The sequence below is a fragment of the Lynx rufus genome, unplaced genomic scaffold (genome assembly GCF_022079265.1).
Source record: "Lynx rufus isolate CCGP_SWC_20201006 ecotype Redwood Valley unplaced genomic scaffold, mLynRuf1.p SCAF_2, whole genome shotgun sequence".
NCBI lineage: Eukaryota > Metazoa > Chordata > Mammalia > Carnivora > Felidae > Lynx > Lynx rufus.
Genome location: NW_025814834.1, coordinates 219,020,931 through 219,043,342, shown reverse-complemented (window position 1 = coordinate 219,043,342; position 22,412 = coordinate 219,020,931). Strand labels below are relative to the sequence as shown.

Sequence of the window (22,412 nt, the reverse complement as noted above, 5' to 3'; positions counted from 1 at the left end):
AAAACCTAACTATACTCCATAAGGTAAAAATATTACAAATGATATTCTCTGATCACAATGCAACAAACCAGAAATTGGAAACAACTTTTAAAAACAAATTTACAACTTACTTTTAAATAATTCAATGTCAAAGGGGAAACAAAATTGAAATAGATTTTCTAGAAAAGAATGAAAATTCTACTTATCTGAATCACCAAAACATAATGCAGCAACCAAAGGAAAATTCATAGCCTTGAATATTCTGCATCCATAGAGACAGAATTAAAATAAATGAGTTAAATGACTCAAATTAGAAAAACAACAGTAAAGAACACCCGCCCCCCCCAAAAAAAGTAATAAAGATAAAGGTAAGATTTCGTTGGTTTGAAAACAAATAAACAGCAAAACCCACCATGAGGTACACTTCTGAGTCTTTGGAAAGACGGGTAAATAGAAATGAGCAAGTGAGGAAATGTCCCTGTGCCTGGCAAGTCTGCTCCTGCCCCATAAGGGCCATTCTCTTCATGTTAACCTATGGATTCCCCAGAACCCCTAAAAAGGGTCTAACAAGTTCATTTGGAAAACCAGCCCAGCCAGAATGTACAGAGAGGTGGGGGACAGGGAGGGACGGGGCTGCTATAAATACAAAGCACAGCCAAGTAGCACCTCTGACCAAATAGCATGCCTGCCTTTCGTGGTCAGATAATCTAATGCAGAGTCTGACAAACCACAGCCCACAGGCCGATCTAGCTGGGAGCTAAGAATGGCTTTCATCTTTTTAAAGAGTTGTTAAAAAAAAAAAAAAGAAAAGAAAAGAAAAAAAAAGAAGATTCCAGAGGGAACATATGTAACCCAGAAAGTCTAAAATATTTACTATCTGGTCCTTAACAGAAATCAGTTTGCCAACCTCTGGTCCAATGGAGCAAAATATAAAATCCAGAAATAAACCCACTTAATAAAAAAATGTTGGTACGTGATGGGGTGGCCCTCAAGTCCCTGAAAAAAAAAAAGATGTCCTTTTTAATAAACAGCACTGGGTCAAAAGGAGAGACATTTGAAAAAAGATAAAATTGGATCCCTATCTCCCATCACACAATAGAATAACCTGCAAATAAACCAGAAATCTCATGTGAAATATGAAACCTACAAACCCTCCAAGAAAACGTGTGCTTCTCTCTACGAGCTGGCGAGGAGGACGCCCTCGTATCCAGGACTCGGGAAAACTCAGAAGCAATACAAAGGAAGACTGGCACATTAGAGGGGACGAAAACAAAACTTAACTTTGGAAAACCCACCAGAAGCAAAGTAAAGATAAAGCAGGAGAACGTATCTGCAACTGACGTCACAGGCAACAGTTAATCCCCCCTAATAAACAGAGTTCCCAAAACAGAGGACAGAACGGACAAAAACTCAGGGAGAGAAATGGAAAAAGATAGGAATAGAAGTTTGCAGACAAGGACAAATCTAAAAGACCCTCCACTTCACTCGTTATAACAGAAATGCAAATTAAAACTTCACAAAGATCCATCTCACATGATCAGACTGTAAAACTCCCAAAGGTAAACAACGCATTTTGTGGGCAAGGCCCTGAGGAAAGAGGCAGCCCCAGGCACTGCCAGTGAATCACAGGAAGGTCATGGGCTAAGCCGGTGGGGGGGGGGGGGGGCAGGGAGCGTGGGTAACCCAGTGGGAGGGGCTAACCCGGTGGGGGGCGGGTGCTGGCACATCTGTAACCTGACAGCTTGCCAACGCACCCTAAACACACAGCGCCAGGCGCAGAGAACACGTTGACCCTGGTTACTAACTGCCACCTTCTCTGAAAGGCAAAGCCCTGGAACCAGCCCGAGTGTCCCTCAGCAGGAGACCAGGCCGAGTGAAGCACAGGGCAGGCGCCCAGAGCAGTTCGATGCGGCGTGGAAACCAGCGCACAGGGGCTCCATGTGGAGTCAGGTTCGGGGTGTAAGGTGAACTGAGAAAAGCAAGTGAGAAAGAGTGTTATTTGCTATGCTACCTGTTGAACAAAGAAACAAGGAGAAATAGAAATATCGTTGCTTACTTTTTAAAACAAACAAAAACATCAGAAGGAGAAGCTGGAAACTAAAAGGCTGGTTACCTCTAGGAGGATGAGTGGGGTGTGGATGGTCTGGAGAGGACAAGGGGTTTATATTTTGAGCCATGTAAATATTCCAACATAAAATTAAAAACAAATGGAAACCAATGAATCTGACTGAATATCAAATTGGTACCAGCTCCCCAGAATCGTCTCCAGGTCTTTCCTCAGCGGGACGTGGCCCAGGAAGGGAGAACGCCAGAAATCTGACCCTCCACTCAGTGTCTGTGCCCTTAGCATTAACAGTAGCAATGTAATTCTTCTTTTTTTTTTTTAATGTTTATTACTTATTTTTTGAGAGAGAGAGAGAGAAGCAGAGAGAGAGAGAGAAGCAGAGAGAGAGAAAGACACAGAATCCGAAGCAGCTCCAGGCTCCTAGCTGTCAGCACAGAGCCCAACGCAGAGCTCAAATTCACGAACCATGAGATCATGACCTGAGCCGAAGTCAGACGCCCAACTGACTGAGCCACCCAGGTGCCCCAGTAGCAATATAATTCTGAAAATACATGATAGAAATTGTAAGGAAAAGTAAGTAAATACATTGTCAGGAAACACGATTCCCAGTATAAAAAGATACAAATAAATTCCTTTGAGGAAAAAACTAAATCTCAATGAGGAATACCAGTGTGAACTCATGCTACGATATACTCTCCAGCTCTACCCAGGGAAAGGCTTAGAAGCAATGCGACCCAGAATCAAAAGCACCCCAGCCCTGGGTCTCTAAGCGTGCCCCACACAGGAAAAGCAGCTGGTCCAGGTCGGAGGCAGAGAAGGCACATGGGGAGCCCAGGACATGGGGCCGTTCCAGAAAGTGAGGCTGCGTCAGGGCTCCTGGCCCACTGGGAGGTCTCCTACCGGCCAAACATAGGGAAGCCTGAGCATCAGAAATAGTAACGACTGGGGGTGCCTGGGTGGCTCAGGTGGTTAGGCCTCCAACTTTGGCTCAGGTCATGATCTGAGGGTCTGTGGGTTCAAGCCCCATGTCGGGCTCTGTGCTGACAGCTCAGAGCCTGGAGCCTGCTTCGGATTCTGTGTCTCCCTCTCTCTCTCTGCCCCTCCCCCACTCACATCCTGCCTCTCTCACTCTCAAAAATAAACAACAAAAAAAGTAGTAACGATGAATTTAACACACTGAATAAATATCAGAGTGATGTTCTAAAAACAAAACAAGAACACGGACAGGACATTATCAACTGTGGACTGTCCCTACTGGAGTAGCTGTTACAACTTCTTACTCTGCAAACTGGAAATTCAAGGGAAAGTATCAAGCTTTTGTTCTGTTTTGGAGGATGTATATGTAGTTCACCCTTGGTTGATAAGGAAAAATTTTTTGTTAATAGAAGAATGTCAGTTAATGGAGGGAAACCAAATGATAAAATCAGAAAAACTACCACTTACAAAATTCCAACTCAAGTTTATTTATTTATTTTTGAGAGAGAGTGAGCGAGTATGGACGAGCAGAGAAGAGGCGGAGAGAGAAAGAGAGTCCCAAGCAGGCTCCACGCTGACAGCGTGGAGCCCAGTTTGGGGCTCGATCGCATGAACCATGACATCATGACCTGAGCGGAAACCAAGAGTCGGGACGCTTAACTCAGTGAGCCACCAGGCGCCCCGACAAAATTCCAGTTAAAGACTTGACCCAGGCAAAGCTCCACGAAGGATGTTAGAAGAGTGGGTGAAAGTTGTTGGGTGGATATTCACGTGGAGCCCAAGAATGGCCTGAGAACTCCGTGCTGAGTGCCAAGGGGAGCCACCTCCCTTCCCCCAGAGGCACGTGGGGCGGTGCCTCACCCAAGGGACCAAACCAGCACCCTCACCATGAGCCCTGACCTCGACACTGCAGATGGGATGTCACATGAGGCACGTGGAACGCTGGTGCCACATCCAGACCCTGACGGAGCGCGTAAGCCCTGACCCTCCGTGCGCAAGACCTACCGAGGGCCAGGGTCAGTAACAATGTGCAGAAACCATCACATGCACGCAGAATGAGGGACGTTCTCCAGGACCACTCGCCTGGGCCCTTCAAACAGCCACTGTCGCTGGAAAGAGAAGGCAGGGGACTATTCCAGAGGAAAGGACGTTAAGGAGGTAACCCCCAATACCACACAGGTTCCAGACTGCGTGTCACAGAGAAAAAGCAGCCACAACAAACGTTATGAGGGAAAACGGGGATGGGGCAGTGAGACTCCTGTCCATTCCAGGACAACGGTGGAACCATTTCTCAGTAAAGCCTGACACTGTGTTTAGAGGTGAAGTGTCACCTCCCCTGATACCGGCTTCCAAATGATTGAGGGAAACAGATAAACAGCGAACGCAAGCGTGTCACGGTACACAGACACGGTTTTGGTAGGTGGGGATGTGAGATTGTACGTGGAGAAGGCACAGGACACAGGAGAGCCACCAAGGAAGAGGCAGCACCCAATGGGCCCAGAGCGGGGCTGGCAAACGCCAGCACGAGAGTTCTCCAGACCAGGGGGCTCCCGGCTGACCCAGAGCTCAAGGACTCCAGCTCCCGTGCTAAGAAAGGTCCCACTGGCCTAGACGTCGGGAGGAACGTGTTAGAGACGCCCAACTCCAGGCCAGAAAGCAAAGGAAATAAGGGGAAGAAGGCGTCGCATGTGTGCGGGAGGATAGGACCACGCACGGCTGAGCCCTCCTGAAAAGAACAGGGACAGCAGTCGGCAAGGGAGCTCTGTCCTGAGGAAAGGAGGCAACAAAACACAATTCTCCTCACGAGCCGGAACACTGGGAAATGGGAGCCTGGGGCAGAGGCAGCCACCAGGTCCAGGGCCGTGGGTTCCAGAAACTTCTGTCCAGGAGGCTGCCATGTCTCCCGCTGGATCAAATCTACTCTAATGGATGGGCATTGGGGAAAACTGCTTGGCAAATCGACTAAAGATGACCACGTGTGCCCTAGAGCAGTTTCACTCAAAGAGTCAACACTCGTCCATGGGTGCACACCCAACACCGGTGCACGCGCATACATAGGCACCCAAAGAAGGCGCAAAAGCCGGAAACGAGTCACATGTCTGTGGGCAACCGAATGGATAAATGGTGTGGAATACTCAGAGGAAGAATTTCCATACAGCCAAGATAAAGGCCGAACCACCGCTCCACGCGGCAACCTGGATGGACCTCACGGACACGTCCAGCAGAAGTGAGACTCAGAAGGGCACGCACAACATGATCCTGCCCCAGTCCAAAACCACAGGTGCGCTGGTCTACAGTGACAGACTCTGAGGGGCGTTCACCCCTGGGGAAGCCAAGGATGGGGGGGTGGGGGAGGCCCAGGTACCAGTCTGCAGTCCTATCGGGGTGGCTGGGCTCGTGGTCACACAGCGGTGTTCACTTCGTGAACACTACAACGTTTATAAACATTAACTCAAAACGGATCACAGACCTAAACTTGAAACACAAAACTCTGGTACCCGGGAAGACAGGGGACACAAATCCAGGTGACCTTGGGTGTGGTGACAGGTTTTTCGCTCTAATACCAAAGACACAAGGCACCCATGACAGAAATAACTGATAAACCGGACTCCATTCAAATCAAAAACGTCTGCCTTCCCAAAGACACTGGTGAGACCACGAACAAGGGGAGCCGCAGGCGCAGAGAAAACATCCGCAAAACACACATCTGATGACGGTTTTTTGTGCAAAATAAACAAGGAACTCTTAAAACACAACAGTAAGAAGACCTAGTCTACAAATACGCAAAAGGAACAGGCAGACAGCTCCCCAGAGAGACGGGCACGTGGCAAGTCACTCTTTGCGGACAGGCTCCCCATCGCACGCCATCGGGGAAACGCAAGCCAACCGGCAGCGAGATACCACCGTGTACGTGTGAGAACGGCTAAAACCCACAACACCGACAACGCCAATGCCGAGGGGGGGTGCAGCAGGCCCGCGCTCGTGGCTGGCGGGAACGCAACATGGTGCAGCCACTCGGAAAGACAGTCCTTCAACAGCAAACATACCCTTACCTTGCGACCCAGCAAATGTGCTCCCAGGTGTCACCCAAGAGCGCTGAAAATTTATGTCCACACAGAATCTGAGCGAAGATGTCTATAACTGCTTTATTCGTAAAGGCAAAAACTGGAAGCCGTCAACATGCCCTTCAGTAGGGGAACGGAGAAATACACGGTGGTCCCTCCAGACGATGGAACAGGACGCAGCGCTAAAAAGAAATGAGCTACCGAGCCCCAAGAAGTGATGGAGGAATCTTAAATGCATGCTACTAAGTGAAAGAAGCCAGTCCGAGAAGGCTACGTCCTACACAATTCCAAGCATACGACACCCTGGAAACGGGAGACCGTGGGGACAGGAGAAAGATCAGTGGTGGGGAGGGGGGAGGGGGGGAGGGGGGGCGGGGAGAGGGAGGGTTGAAGACATGGCCACGGGGCATATGTGAGGGGTGAAGTTATTCTGCACGATACTGTACGGGGATCTAGATGTTCTGTGTTTGTCAAAACCCGCAGAATGTACACCACCAGGAGCAAGCCTTCGTGCAAACTCTGAGCCTTAGTTAACAACAAAGCGTCAACACTCGTCCATCGACTGTGACAAACGTCCACACCTGATACAAAAGGCGGCTAACTGGGGAGACTCTGGGAGCAGCGGGTATTTGGGAACTCTGGACGACCAGCTCAGTTCCTCCATAAAACTAAAACTTCTCTAAAAAATAAAACCTATTAATTTTCAAAGGCTGGTGCAACTGAACGCTTTGTTACACACAAGTTCTATCTCAACAACAGAAGAAAACATATCCTAAGTGAGGCTCAAGAGAGGCTAGGTGCTAGACTGCGAGGACCCCAAGTTGCGCCACAAGGAAGGACCCCAAGCTGGGCCACAAGGAAGGACCCCAAGCTGGGCCATGAGGACCCCAAGCTGGGCCGCGAGGAAGGACCCCAAGCTGGAGCTGCTGGAGGGAGCCCAGACCTGCCCAGGCAGGGGCAACATTGGCTAAGTCAGCTGGGTAAGACACAGAAAGGAACTTTTTTTTTTGGACTTGAACTTAAGAATTCTGGACTTTGAATTCTAATTCATAATGACAAATTTTGATTTTGGAGTTTAACTTCTTTGGACCTCAACTTGCAAGGAAATTTCTTTTTTTTTAAGTTTTTTTTAAGTTTTATGTTATTTTGTGGGTGAAACAGCACAAGTACGGGAGGGGCAGAGAGAGAAGGAGAGAGAATCCCAAGCAGGCTCTGCACCATCAGAGCAGGGCCCGATGGGAGCTCAAACTCATGAACTGTGAGATAATGACCTGAGCCAAAACCAAACGTTGGACACTTACCCGACTGAGCCACCCAGGCACCCCAGGAAATTTAATTTTTGAACTAATTTCTCTCTGAGAAATTCATATGGTAAAGGAGTTTATATTCAAATCAGGCCTTCTATACGGAATCGCCTAAACACTATCCCTTTAACCTCACTGCAGAACCTCCGAGAGCTGCCCTAGATAACGTGGCCAGATGGGGCTCAAAACAGGAAATGGAGTGGGGCGCCTGGGTGGTGCAGTCGGTTAAGCGTCCGACTTCAGCCAGGTCACGATCTCGCGGTCCGTGAGTTCGAGCCCCGCGTCAGGCTCTTGGCTGATGGCTCAGAGCCTGGAGCCTGCTTCCGATTCTGTGTCTCCCTCTCTCTCTGCCCCTCCCCCGTTCATGCTCTGTCTCTCTCTGTCCCAAAAATAAATAAAAAACGTTGAAAAAAAAAAAAACAGGAAATGGAAGAGGAGACACGTTCTCGGCAACAGGTGCATGGGAGCCTTGAAATCAATGCACTATTCTGATCCATCTCAGAGCCTTCTGGGGACATGAGCTCAACTGTCCACCAATGGTCCCGGGAGGATGGGCAAAGAGAAGGCAGTCGGTTCGGGAGAAGTGGTCCCAAGAAGGCTGGGAAACCCAGGGAGCTGAGAGAACAAAACCTGGGAACGTGGCAAAGGTCCTTTCCTGGCCACATGCTTCTAAGCAGAGGGACCTCCTGCGCCCACCCTCTGCCCAGTGCAGGCTCCTCCCCAGGCCAAGGACAGCTCTTCAGCCAGAGGGTTTTGGAGAAGGAGCAGACCTGAACTGCACCCCCTTCCCCTCTCTCTTTTCAGATTTGCCTGCAGGGAGAGAGGATGCCAGGGGCCTCAGACAAGCAGGGGGCGAGGGCTCTGCCCTGGGGTCCGCGGCTGGCGGCAGCTGTGCAGCTACCTCTGCCGGCAGCAAAGCCCATCGGATGGAGAGGACCACCAGCAAGACGCCCGGCTCTCGGACCCACCAACGCCTGCAACAGCTCTGACCCTCTCGACCGATTCTGACCTTGTGACCTCCCCCCACCCCCCGGCCCAGCAACTTGGCTGACCCTGTCTGCTGTTTTCTAAGCATTTATGCTTATTTTCAAATTTCTCTCGCTCCACTTTTTTTGGATTTGTTCTGGTTTTTCCCCAAACTTCATGAGTTGAACAATTAGATCAGCATTTTAAAAAATGCTTTCTTCTTCCCCAATACAAGCATTTAAAGCTGTAAATTTCCCCTGGGGCACCTGGGTGACTCAGTTGGTTAAGCATCCAACTTTGACTCCAATCATGGTCTCACGGTTTGTGAGTTCAAGCCCCACATCAGGCTCTGCACTCTAAACATAGAGCGTACTTCAGATCCTCTGTCTCCCTCTCCCTCTGCCCCCCTCTTGCTTGCTCTCTCTCTCGAATATAAATATAAAAACATTTAAAAATAAATAAATAAGTAAATAAATAGTCATTTCTATTTTTATTTCTTCATTAACCTATGGAATAATTACAAATATATTTTAAAATTAAAAAAACAAAAAACCCGGCAGTTCAGAGCCTTTTTTGGGTGAGGGAATGGTTGATTTCTGATCTGCAGCGTTTCGGTCAGAGAATGCCACACCATTAGATCGGATACTGAGTCTCCTGGTACAAGGTGATGCCTGCGTGATGGCCTAAAACATACACACATGTCTGTGAATGATCAGTTTCCATAAGTCTCAAAGTATGCTTGAAAAGAACACATATTCTCTAAACTGGTCCTGCAGGTTTCGTAAGATCATCTTTTTAGACTGTATTTTACAATTTCCCCCATTATTTTCTGCCTGATATGTCAACTCACTGACAGGTCGGTCCAATCTTCTGTGACTGCAGGTTTGTCAATTTCTGCATAAAGTCTATCAATTTTTCTTTTATATTTTGAGGCTATGTTTTCTGGAAGTTCAACAGATACAGAATTTTTTCTTAGTGATTATTCCCTCGATTATATTTCATAGGTTTCTTTATCCCTAGCACCGCATTTGCCTTTTGCCTCTTTTGTCTGTGCTAATGTCGTTAAACTACCCTCATTTGATTAGCATTTTAACACATCGTTTTCCACCTGCCCTTTCTACTTAAGAGACACAAGGTACCCAGCTCTGCCCCTTACCATGTGACTGACCATCAATAAAAACAACACTTTTGATCTGTTTTGATCTACTGCAGTTTAAATCCACTGGTTTATAATGATACCAGAAACAAACTTTGGCCCCACTCTCGAAGGATGCTAGGGAACTGGCTAATTATTGTGAAAATTAGTAAATAAAAGGAAAGAACTGAGCATTACTCTGCCTTTCCTACGTGAACTGTACCTCAGAAAGTTTCTCTTCATGGAGGCATTCCAGCTGACAAATGAAGAGGGGTTCCAGAAGGAGAATGCCACCACTTAAACCCTGAGCATAATTATCCGCCCATCAGCAACGGACCTAGTGGCCACCGACACGGCACAGACAGAAGCGACCGGGCCCTGTGCAGCTGCCAGAGGTAGTGAATGCAACCCCGGCCCCGGAGAATTCCTGCCCAAAACAAAAACATGCCTCAGGCCACGCACATAGATCTCACTCCCAATGTACAGAAAAAACAGGGACAGAGAGGGACATGCTAAATGTCATCATTGGGAAGCAAAACCCCAGTGCAGACTGAGGGGAGCTCCACGGGACAAGCAACGTGGCTACTTCAACAAACAAATCGGAAGCAGAGACTGGGGACGGCAGGGGGACCGCAGACAGACAGGAGAGCGACGCCACTGCCACGTCCAGGGAAACGTACCTGAGAAAACCTTTAAAAATGTTATCATCCTCAAAAAAAAAAAAAAAAAAAAAAAACCCTTCTTCAACCTCAAAATAAAAATGCATGAAGTTACTGGGAAAATTTTAACATCAGCTATTTGATGGCATTATGGGATTATTATTCATTTCAATCAGGATATACTGAGTTTACAGTGTTCAGACAGGACTCCTTACTTTTTAGACACACGTAAGGAAATACTCGCGGATGAGATCAGACGACGTCTGGGGTTTGCTTCGAAGCGACCCTGGCTCGGGGAGGGGTCTGGGGTGGGGGCCCGCCGGCGGACACACTGGTTCCCTACACCGTTCCTTCCAATTCTGCACGTGCTGGAAATGTGTCATCACGCGTCATTTGAAAATAATAGAACTTGCAGACAAGGCTCGGTGCCGGGCTTCTCACGCCCACCAGACGCACGAGCACTTACCAGCATCGGAGGAATCATCTCTGTCGGCAAGAACCAGGAGATGCAGCAGAGAATCGGGGAGCGTCCTGCCCGCCTCGTCCAGCCTGACCAGCTGCAGCCGCGGCGTTGTCACGGGCGGGAAACGGTAGAACTGGAAGGTGAAATACACGGTCTTTGGCCACGGCGCTGCCCGGCTGTCTTGGGACACTCTGAATCCAATAAGAGCCCAAATTAATCGAGCCTCCAGAGCAGAGAACCTGGGCTTTCAACAGCCCAGTGCCACAGGCCACACGCCGCCTCGTCCGCCCACCGGGCAGCTCCACCGGGAACTCGGGGAGCCCGCTGGACAGCAACCCACTTCAGCCCCAGCTGGAGAACCTGCCCACGTAGCCATACGAATACCGAAGAATTGACCAACACAACACATTCAATCACAGAAGACCAGGCAAAAGCAGGTTTGACCGCGTTCAGAAATGGCTGAGTGGGGGTCGTAGTGAGATGAAAATAAAAACAGACAGCGTCCCTTAGTCCGGTAAGATCTCAGCATGGAGGGTTCTCCCAGCTCAGAACCACACAGAGGTGTTTCTTCAACGCAAGGAAAGCGAGAGCCAGAAAGAGGAACACAGAACACTTAAGAACGTACCTGCTAAAAAAAAAAAAAAAAAAAAAAAAAAAAAAAAAAAAAAGAACGTACCTGCTAAAGGCAAGAAACTGCAGTACTATTTCGTTGCCTTGTAGACAATCGGCTTCTTCCTTCTGAGGGTTGAATTGCACGGGGTCTGCGGGATTTACAGTCTCGGCTGGTTGCTTATTGGCATCCAGAATCTCAGGAAAGCCGGAGGCCTGCAGGAGCACCATCGAGGCCCGCGAGAGCTTACTTCCAGAGCTGAAACAGAAAGACCCCCGCAGCCGGCCTCCAGGAAAGAGACAGGGAGGGGCAGGACCTGTGGCCCCACCTCTGGGGACAGCCTGTCGTTCAGGGTCCGTCTTCACGTCACAGCACACATCGGGCCCTCCCACGGCCGCCCCTCACCTCCTGGCCTGGACGCCCGCGACAATCGGGACGTGCACCGGTGTGAAAGGCAGCTCCTGCAAGTGTTCGGCAACAGATGCTCCCAGGACCAAGGACGCCTGGCTCAGCTCGGCTTCCAGGTGACAGATCCTGCCCTCCAAGGGGAGCCCCTGCTGAGCAAAATGTGGGCCCGGGTGAGGCCAGCCAGGATCCCAGCCTGTAAGAACCAAGGATGCTGGGGTGTGGGGGTTCACGGACGAACCACCTCTGTCGGACTGCCAGCTTCGGCAAATGAAAACACAGGAGGCCCAGCTGCCTTTTAACATCAGGTAAACAATGAATAATCTCGGTATAATGTAAGTACGTCCCGTGAAATATCCACGACTGACTTATACTAAAAAGTCACCGTTTATCTGAAACTCGGGTTTATCTGGGCATCTCGTATTTTGTGTGAGTCGGGAAGCAACGAGAAAGGTAGCATCAATTTTATGAACAGGTACCATGGGAGAGATGCGCTGTCTGAGAAGGTCAATTAACATAAAAACCACATTTATAGAACAGAAAAACAAGCCCTCCTTCAAACCGCAAGACACACTGGTCCCCAGCCCCCGGCTGGCGCGTGCAGACCTTCCTCTCATCCCATGTCACTGGGGTATTCTAGTCATCCCCTTGTATCCCACCTCCCATGTCCCTCCAGAGTAGAAGGCGTGTCTAAATGAAGAGCTTGTCTGGGGACCGAAATACTCTCCTTCGAGCCTGCTTCCCCAGCTTTCCGTTCCAGCTCAAAGGAACACCACAAAACCAGGGAGGGCTCTCACACATCTCAGCTGTCAACACTAAGAGATTTAGGCTTTTCATAAACACACGAGCCCCGGACAGACTTTAGACCAAGGCATTTCACGGTCCCGGACGTGTTCTCAAATAGATAAGGGAACGGCACTACTTTTCCTCAGTAGACTCCCAGTATAGGACTGAAGACGCGGTTTACAGGAGCGGCAGCCAACTTCTGGAATCAGACTTCACGTGCGCTCCCCAAGGTCAGCGGCAGCACAGGCCTGAGCCCAGAACGCATCAGAATCCAGGACGGCGGGTTCCGCTGCTTCTCCTTCAGATGCTGACAGCGAGGAGAGTGTCCCCGAGTGCTGCAGGCTTGGGTCGGCCTCTATTTCTACCTCTGGCAAAACTGTCCTTCTCTTTCAGGCCCAGAGACCCGAGGGGGGTCTAGCTCTGTCTGGTCAGGTGGAGCAAAAGCCTGATTAAGCCCTGTGGCAGGAAGAGCTCCCACACCTAATGCTCCTTGGTCAGCAAGACAGAACGGTGGCAAATACCGGAAGCAAGAACTGTTAAGCCATGTCCACACACACACCCTCCCCCCCTCCCCTCCCCCCCCCCCCCCCCCCCCGCGACCGTCACCATGCCCGTATCGCGGAGAGCCCATGAGGGTCTCGGCCGCCTCACCAAGGCCCGGCACAGCTCGCAAAGCCAGAGGCCTCAGCAGAAGTCAGGGTTCGGAGCCACTCCCTGGAGGAAGGAAGGGAGGGCGTACTTACCGCCTGGGCCGGGGAGGGCTCAGAGCCGGCAGGTTGCGGGGACGACAGCGTGGCCGAGCGGCACCGGGCGGCGGACCGTGGGGAAGCCGCCAGCTGGGAGAGAGACAGCTGAAGGGGAGGAAGCGTGGACGAGACGTGAGACGCACCCCTGTCACGTCACGGCGCCGCCCACCCACGCTGGCACAGACCCGGTAAGCGTGGCAGAGAGGGCAGTGGGAATGCGACCTCGTGCTCGGTGGCTGCTCTGGAGCCCAAGACCGCTCCCGACTTCCTTCAGTTTAGCTGTGGACGCGCAAGGCCGTGCCCTCTCCCAGATGGTAACGTTTGCTTACAAAATCTTACTAGCACGACAGAGCAAGTGGAGAGAGGGAGGGCCGGGGAAGCCAGGGTCTCTGCCACTCGCGGGCTGCAGGGCGGGCTGGTCTCTGAGCCTGGCGGGGTTTCGCTTCTAGCCGGGGACTGAACATCTCGAGACCCTTCGAGTCCCAGCACCTGTGCTCCCGTGACATGAGCCTGGCACGAGGGCAACGACTGCCATGGCGGCCCAGGCGGGCTCTGGAGACAGACCGCTGGGATGGAGTCCCCACGTCATCACTAGGATCACGCGACCGTGGGCAGGTCACCAAACACCTTTTTTTTTCCCCCTCGGTGTCCTGTCTGTACGACGAAGAGAGCACCTAAATCACAGGACCAGCTGGGAACGAAGCGAGAACCCGCGGGGAGGGGGTGGCAGGGAACCCGGCACGTGGCTAGCCTTCCGTAAACATCACAGGCGTTCGGAAGCTGAGTGCGGCTGTCAAGGGGGCCCACCGTCCACTGGAGACCCCCCTCTCAAATCCCGGACTCTGTCACGCACAGCCACAGCCGGCCCGAGGAGGTGCTGGTGCAGAAGGACTCGACACACGAAGAGATGGTGAGGGCATACGACCGAGTGGGGGCGTGTGGCAACAGGGGACCCCAGAGCCCTCGAGGGGGCAGAGGAGAGCTGCAGGGTCTGTTCAGCTCCCCTCAGACCCCACAAGCTGTCTTGAGCCTCTCCTGCCTCTGGAAGCAGACAGCGCTGTCCTGTGAGTCCCGAACATTTAGGGTGACATGGAAACTTCTGGAAGGAAAGTGCTTGAACAGGCCAGCAGGGAAGCCTGGGAGGCTGTCCCCACACACGTGTCTTCTGGCAAATACAAGGCTCACTACTGAGCCAGTTTACAAGCTGCACGGTATACAGGAAAACTGCTTCTGTGGGGACAGTCTGATACCGAATTATTCGACTTTTCTAGGAAGTCAGGTCCTAGGGTGCTGCTGGCAGACGACGTTGGCTGGAAGACAAGCCAACCCTGGCCCTGTACAAAATGGCGCAGCCGGAACCGCGGGCGAGCACCACAATCACTCGGGTTTCCAGAGGCCAGAGCAAGGCAGGGCCTTCTCTTCCTACACAGGAAACCCTCAAACGCAGAGCCGTCTGCTGACGGGCGGTCTCTGCCGGCCGCAGCCTGTCTCCACCAGCACCAGCTGCTCAGCCGCTGGGCCTGGCTGGTGCCCCAGGCGGCCATGACCTCGCTGGCCAGGACACTGGTCACTGCCAGGCCCCCTCTCCTGGCAGAGACGGTGGGGAGGAAGGAGACAAAGACCATACTATGGAGCCTCAGAAAAGCAACCAAGGCTGTTCGGTCCCGAGAGACTCTCCAGCCGCTAGACATAACTGCCGGGGAGAAGACGTCATTTCTCAAAAGTATTGAAATGTGCCTTTGATGGCTGACCGCAGGATCACTAATAACACTGGTGGCCGCCGGATGCACGGAGAGCCGCGCAGCCAGGAGGGTGGGGGCACAGCGGGGGCAGGGCAGGGACGGGACGCAGCACCTCGGCCCCTCCCCTTCCCCAGCCCCAGCCCACCAGGCGGGACACCACTGTCCTTCAAGACGCAGAGAAATGTAGCTGGAACCTTCGTGTAACTGAATTTGGAATTCTGAAACAGGCCTCTCGGGCCTGGACTTACCCCTGGTCCCACGGGCGAGTCCTGGGGGGCAGCGTGCCCCCGGGCTGGCAGCGCTGGTGGGCCTGGGGGGGAAACAGATGGAGGTGGGGAGGGAGCCCGAGTCAGCCAGGACCTGCCCCGTCTGCCCCCTGGCTGTGACCGGTGCCGCCCGCGGCCCAGGCAGCAGCTACTGGGCAGAGTCCGGGGGCCCAGCACTTTGGAGCAGACTTGGCCTGGGCAAGAGTGAGGATCGCTCTGCGGGTGACAGCAGAGGACGGAGCCTGAGCCAGGTGCGCTGGGGCTCCAGCTTCTCTGCCTGGCCTCGCGCTCTCCGATCGTGTGGTCTCACCAAGGGTGGGCTTCGTGACCGTGAAAGTCCTTGCGTGCCTGCCCAGGGTATTTCCATCTTCCCGCCGCTCACACACACCTGACTTCAAAGAGCTGGGGTCCCGTGTCGGCGGGCCTGGCATCTCCCCAGGTGGGGTGGACTTGACGTCGGGTAAGGAACTTCTAAACACCCCACTTTTCCTGTCTCCCAGCCCTGCTGATGCCCGCTCACTCCAGGTGCGGACGTGGTGAGACCGGGAGGGGTAGAGGCCCCCAGAGCAAGGGGCCACGTGTGTCCTTTGACCTCGGGGATGCCAAGGCAGGCTCCCACCGGCTCCAACCTGCATCCACCTCGGAGTCCAGAGGGCACCCCCGTCAGTGGCCTGCCTGCCCCTTGCTAACAGGCCAAGGCAGGTGCTTCCCAGGAACTTAGAAACACTTGAGTCCCAGAAACTTCAGTGCCCCAAACTAGCTCGTGGCAAGTCACTGATCAAGCTGTGCCTCCGGGGAAAGGTGTCACCTCGCCAGAAGCAAATGCACATGAGGATTCGGCCAGCCAGGGCACCTCCGCTCCATTTCAGCCACCCTCCTCCCCGAAACTGTCCAGCCACCGAGTCTTGCTTTTGTCCCACCCGGAACGGGGACCCTGGGAAGCCCCACAGCCTGACTTTGGCAACAAGCATAAAACTGCAAGAAATGCCTCCGTGGCCCTCCACTAAGAAAAACCGGAGCCTGCCGTCCAAGACCCCCTCCACGCACCCTTGTTCACCCACCTTCTCAAAGCTGGGTGCTGTGCGCTACGTTTCTTGAGGCAATAAGTCTTTACATTGGGACTTATGCAATCTTATCTTCCTAGAGAATAAATCAGCACAAGGAAGACTTTGGCGGCAGATTAGAAAGATGCCTGCCGGTGACCCCAGGGCCGGGACGCCCGGGGGGCAGGGCCTGGGCGAAAACACACCAAAACCACAAAACATGCCGGCTCCAACTTTTTGTTCCAATGCTCTGGGCGGTAATCGGTGATCGCTGGCCATGTTGCTTCCCAAACAAGCCCACCTACCAGCCACAGCCAGAGAACGTGTCCTCTGGAGCGTGGCCACTTCAGTGCCTCCAAGAGGCTCCCTGAGGCCACAAGGCCGGACCCAGGATGGAAGGCCTGAGCTCCAGCACAGGGCACAGCCGGGCCGGGAGCCACCGGGCAGCACGTGTGCGGTGACGGCCCATCAGAAAGAGCCACGTGCACGCAACATGGACACACGGAGGGAAGAGCGGCCGTGGTCACATGTGCGGCCTGGTAACAACCGGGGCGGGGGGAGCTCCTGATGTGGAAAGGGGACCAAGAGAGGTCATGGTATGGGAAAAGCCAGTCCCCAAACAACCTGTGTCATCTCATCCACGTTCAAGGGGGAAAAGTTGGAAAAGAGCACCGTGGATGCAGGAGCATAGATAAGGCCACTGAAATCTATGCAACGGGGTGCGAGGGCGAGAGGCTATCACCTCCCCCTTGATGCGCCAGGGTAAGCATGCACATTCACAGGTCGGTGGTGAAATTACAAAGAACTTCGGGGCGCCTGGGCGGCTCAGCTGGTTAGGCGTCCAACTCTTGGTTTCAGCTCAGGTCATGATTTCACGGTTTGTCAGTTCGAGCCCCGCGTTGGGCTCTGAGCTGCGCGTGGAGCCTGCCTGGGATTCTCACTCTCTCCCTCACTCTCTCCGCCCCTCCCCTGCTTTCTCTCTCTCAAAATAAATAAATCAACTAAAAAAAAAAAAAAAAAAAAAAGAACAAAATTTAATGTAACAATCATTACGAGGTGCGACTTTGCATCTCCATCGGAACCCGAAACGCTCCCAGCTGAACCAACGACAGCGGGCAGGGGGGCAGGGCGGCCCGCAGATGGAGACACCACGGAAAGTAGCTGCTAGCCCCAGAGGCTCGCCCCGCACGCGCCCCTTCTGGGAGCAGCACCAGCATCTGGCTGAGCAGCCACAGGGCTCTGGTCTCCTGAAGAACACGGAAACGCCGAGAGGACCAGCAGCCCGGCACGCGCTCTGGGCGGCTCAGGGGCCACGCAGCCTGGGAAGCCACGTGCACCTAGGCCTCGGAGGTGGCACAGAGGACAGCGGGAAGGGCCTACCCAGGTGGTTCCCCCGCCACCAGGGCTGAGTGCTGTGCGGACAGCATCCCCACCGACCGCCCGAGACAGAGGACAGCAGGTCGGCCACCTGAGTGAAGACGCATCTTCCCCAACACCTTGCCACCCACTGGTTAGCCTCCACTTGCTGAAAACCACCGTCAACAGAAGCTCCCCATCCAAGCCGCCCTCTGTCAGTTTGGCTTCTAGAAGCCCAAACTGTGGACACAGACCCCCGGGTCACGCAAAGACCTGTGTCCTGGCACCTCCTCCGCCTGGGGGATGTGTGTGCAGGATCACGCAAATCTGAAACGTCAACGCTCCACAGACCGGGCCTTTGGTGAGGGGACTGGGCAGGGGTCACAGAGAGTTAGGCAAACAAGTGCACGGGTCAATGGAAGACCAGGCGTTCGTGGAGGCTTCCTCCAGGCTGGAGGGAGCAGAGGCCTCTCCGGAAATGCCGGGGGGCCCACAGCACAACCACCTCCCTGCCCGTCCCCAACCAGGGGCCAGCCCCGTACAGCAGGTACCACCAAAGCCCTTTGTCCCAAAATGCAAGCTGTCTTCCGGGAATGCTTTTCTTAAACACCGCTGTGCGTTCTGGGGGGAAACTGAGGGAAGGAGTCAGCAGGCAGGCCGGATGAGGGGTGTTCACAGAGGAAAACGCTGTCCAGGGGAACAAACCCACCTATGTCCAGCTGAGGGGTCAGTCATTGACTAGCTCAGGTCTCGGACCAGGGGGTGGGGGGGGAGGGTCTGGCAACATTACAGGATTAGAACAGCAGACACCAAAAGCATGGCCGAGGAAGGGTCAACACTGCTAAAGACAGTGTCACCGTGATATAAAGAAAGACCTGGAGAAACAGATTTCCTCACTGGGCCTTGAAAATAAAGGATAATAACCAGTATCTGATGGTTATTCAGACACCAAGAATTCATACGGCAAACCCATTTGAAAGGCCCTCATTCCTAATTATTTGGGGGTAAACAGCCATCCTCCCTGAGACTCTAACCACAGGAAATGGGGACAATGAACAAACTGCAGAGATTAGGGACAGCCAGCTCAGAGATGGCGTGGCTATGGGGCTTGGTGCTGCACCCAGGGTGCACGCGGGTGGCCGAGGGGCTCCTGCACACCGGATGCCTGGGGAGGCCCAGCACACCTGGGGGTGCTGCGGGGGAGGGGCTGGGGCTGCCCACAGCTGCACAAGCCCCCCTCCACCCCCCGCCGCAGCCGCCGCCATTGCTTAGGCAGGCCGGGCAGTCAGGGACAGAGAGGGACACGCATCCCGAGCACACCCGGGGGTCCTAGGGTCCTGCCTGCGCCAGCAGCTGCCACAATGCTGCTAAGTTAGGGCCCAGGGTCCAACATGCACCTGAGAACCTGGGAAGCGGCTCCGCACCTGCGGGAGCAGCTGGGCTCTTTGTGCGAGAGATGCATGCACCTGGTAGAGACGCCCCAACCCAGATGTCCCCTAAGCACAGAGGACACGGGAGAAGATGCATGCTCCAAGGGCTGACGAGGGGGTGTCACCACAAAGGTGTCACGTCTAATGTCTGTCCATCCTGCTGCTGGAGGTGCACAAGTGCCCCAACCAGGCCCCAGAGGAGTGGGGAGAGCCAAGGGGTGCCCAGAGCCTGAGGCCGGGGTCAGCGTCAGGGGCTGGCCACTGCAGGGACCTGCCCCTTGCCAAGGCCTCTGCTCTGGGCCACCCGCTAACGTCCTCCCCCAGAGCGCACACCTGGGATCCCTTGAAATCTACTGGCTCACGTCACTCCAGCTGGACAGCTCAAACGCCCCTTCCTGAATGACTGCCCTGATGACACAACCCAGGGCAGGGAGCCGCCTGTCGGAGAGGACGTCCCTGCGGTGCCAACACACAAAGGGTCACAACCATGGCAAGAACCCAACCCAGGGTATCCTGGGAAACACCATGAGGACAGGTTTCCCACGACCCCTTCTACCCGGCTGTTTTTCAAATCCGTGAAGCGAACACACGGACATTCTGAGACCGCCAGAACATTCAAAAGTAAAATATGGGTCAGGGAAATTCCAAGTTCCAAAAACCAAGAGCGAGTGCCCTCTAGTGGCTCCGTGCACTCGCTCCCGGAGGGTGATGAGTGGGCCTCTGCTCTCTCGTAATTCTCCAGAGGACATAAAAAAGATAATTCATAACAGAGAGCCAAAGTCCCTCACTTAACGTGACAGCCGCGTGTCGTCAAGATTTCCCACAGAACCGGGTAAGTTGGTAAAATATCGAAGGAGGAAAGGTTTCCATCACCGCTTAAGCACAAGAGATATTTAAGTCTCTTGCGTCGGGTCCTGGGAGGCCAGGCCTTCAAATGCTTGGAATCTGGGATGAAGGCAATCCTCTCAATGTGACGTGAATGCAGCGATAAATCCCAATTAAATAAACCAAATGCAATCCGGTTCCATCCGGGCGGACCTGCTGGTCCCCAGATGGTGGTGGAGAATGGATGGCACTGCCACCACACGTCTGTACTAGGTCTGGATCCTTCCAGCAATCTGTCTGCCATGATGTGAACCATAACTCTCCTAGTAAAGAACTCAGAGGGCGCAAACCCTGCATGCCCAACTAGGGCTCAGTGAGCCCCGCACGGGGAGCACACACCCCCAGCCAGTCATCCAGAGAGATGTCCGTCCCACTGACTAACATGATCATCTCGAGCCCAAAGCCAGCGGCGTCTGTGGGGAGGGAGGATCCCCTTCCCCCTGAACCTCCACAACATGCCTGGAGCCCAGGAGTGTCTGGCTTCCCATGGGCACTGCTCTGTGCCTGGCTACGTGCGGAGAGCTGGAGAGACTGGGGTCCGAGGGACAGGCCAGCTCCCGCCAGTCTCCGTCCTCGCATGGCACAACAGGGGCAGGACTGCTGATATCTGTTCATTCGAACATCTCGAAACGCAGGCAAAGCTGGCCCAAGCTGGGAGGCCGCCCCACGGCAGAAGTGGCAGAGTGCAGGGACCAAGCGGGGACTTGGGTCCGTGGGTGACACGTCTGCTGGCCCCACCCTGACTCCACACTCTCTTCCGAGAGCAGCACCGATGGCTGCCAGTCGGGAACCACGCGGACAAAGGCAGGGGACGCAGCAGGGGCCCCGGTCAGGACTTCTATGGAGCGTGTGAACAGAAGTTCTTTCTGCTGGGATTCCCCAGAGCTTCCGGGATCACTACGTGGAGAAACTCTTCCCGGAAGGAAGCCAACAACAAGAGAGCTCAGGGGTGAGGGGATGAGGCGTGGGAGGCAGACGGACAGACGGACATCACTCGAGAGCCAGAACACAGCCAGGTCTCACATCAGCTCTGCAAACGTGTGCTGAGTGCTTTACCGGGCAAGACACAGAGGCGGACACACAGCCCCTCGCACGAGATGTTCCCAGGACGTCCTCGGCGTCGAACAAACGCCCGCACCGACGACCTGCACTCTTCAGCGGAGTGATGCTCCTCCCCCCGCCCCCCAAGTGCCCACATCCTAGTCCCCAGAGCCCATCGCTGTGATGCTCCGCGGCAAGGAATCATGGCCGCTGATCGGGGAGACCATCCTGGATGACCGGGTAGGCCCGACGCCATCACAGCAGGCCTTGTCGGTGACAGGGTGACACTGAGCGGCATCTGTCAGGAGCACGGACAAGGGCTAAGCTCCCCTCTGCGGGCCGACACATTTGTTCATTCCCAGCTTTCTAAGAGACGAGCCTCCTGTGATCTAGAACATTCTTTCAGCGGGCACGACCTCTAGAAGCCCCGGGCTGGGGCTCAATGCCCTGCAGAGCGAACTTCCCTCTGACATCAGCCCTGCTCTCCACCACTGGTGCGGTTCTCGGCCAGACGCTGCCCTGGGCGTCCCTAGGCAGAAGCCAAGAGGCCCCGGCCACCAGGTGCTGGGCCGGCCGGACACGAGGCCAGCAGCCGCGGTCACTGCTTCACCACCTGCACACGTGCAGACACGTCCCCGCCCACGGGAAGGACGCTGCTCTGCTGGTAGCCCTCACTCCCTTCCTCACAGGCCCGAGCTGAGAGCAGACGCCCCACTCTCGGGCTTGAAGCGGGTGGGAAGCGCCTCGTCAGAAGGGCAAACCCACGACACGCTAACAGCACAACGCAGAGGCGCGCCCATGGCGCTCAGCGCGGCTCCGGCTCTCGGGCCCGCGTCTGCGGGACCCCCGTGCCAAGGGCCCCGTTACGCGTCACCGGCACAGCCTTCCGCGGGCTTCTGGTCAGGGAGCTCCGGGTGACAGGTGACACCGCGCCAGGCCACCCCTGTCACCGTCCAATCCTACACCTCCACATCAAGCAGAAGCTCAGCCCGCTGGCTCAAATGACAGCAATCTGTGGCGATTCGCGGATGAACGTTATTGTACCGGCCCAAGTACGTCTCCTCGAGAACAGGCGGGAGTCACGCTGTGTGCTCCAAAATCAGTGCCCTGCAAACGCTTACTGGCAGGGGACGCGGGTGGCTTCCTGGAGGGCTGTTGCTCCGCCTCCGGGCCGTGGCCGTGCCCTGGCAGCGTGTCCAGGTGTCCCTTGGGGCTCAGCGAGTACTGGAACTGGACCGTCCCCGACGCCACCTGCTCCACCTGCGAGGAGAGAGCAAACGGCAGCCGCCTCCCTTAGTCGCGCCTTCGTGTCGAATCGACCCGGGAGCGAGCCCCCCGGCCCGAAGTCCGTGTAAAACCAGCGATGTCTGAAGCCACATGCTCTGAGGTCATAATCGAGTCACTTGCCAAGCAGAAAAAGATCAGCGTCCAGCAGCATTCAAATCCCAGACGCCCACACGAGCACAGAATGGCCCCTACACAAGTAGAAAT

General features: G+C 54.2%; 1 protein-coding gene across 1 annotated transcript in view; it reads right to left on the bottom strand.

The window, feature by feature from the left end:
• The window catches only part of NPHP4 (nephrocystin 4), a 110,246-nt gene that overhangs the window by 28,625 nt on the left and 59,209 nt on the right, over positions 1-22,412 (bottom strand). Inside the window, exons 12-17 of the mRNA XM_047084097.1 lie at positions 22,043-22,181; positions 15,149-15,210; positions 13,156-13,263; positions 11,627-11,778; positions 11,288-11,479; positions 10,615-10,802 (exon numbers count right to left, since the gene is read on the bottom strand). Of these exons, the coding sequence (XP_046940053.1) occupies positions 10,615-10,802; positions 11,288-11,479; positions 11,627-11,778; positions 13,156-13,263; positions 15,149-15,210; positions 22,043-22,181 (841 nt within the window). The remainder of the gene's footprint in view (positions 1-10,614; positions 10,803-11,287; positions 11,480-11,626; positions 11,779-13,155; positions 13,264-15,148; positions 15,211-22,042; positions 22,182-22,412) is intronic.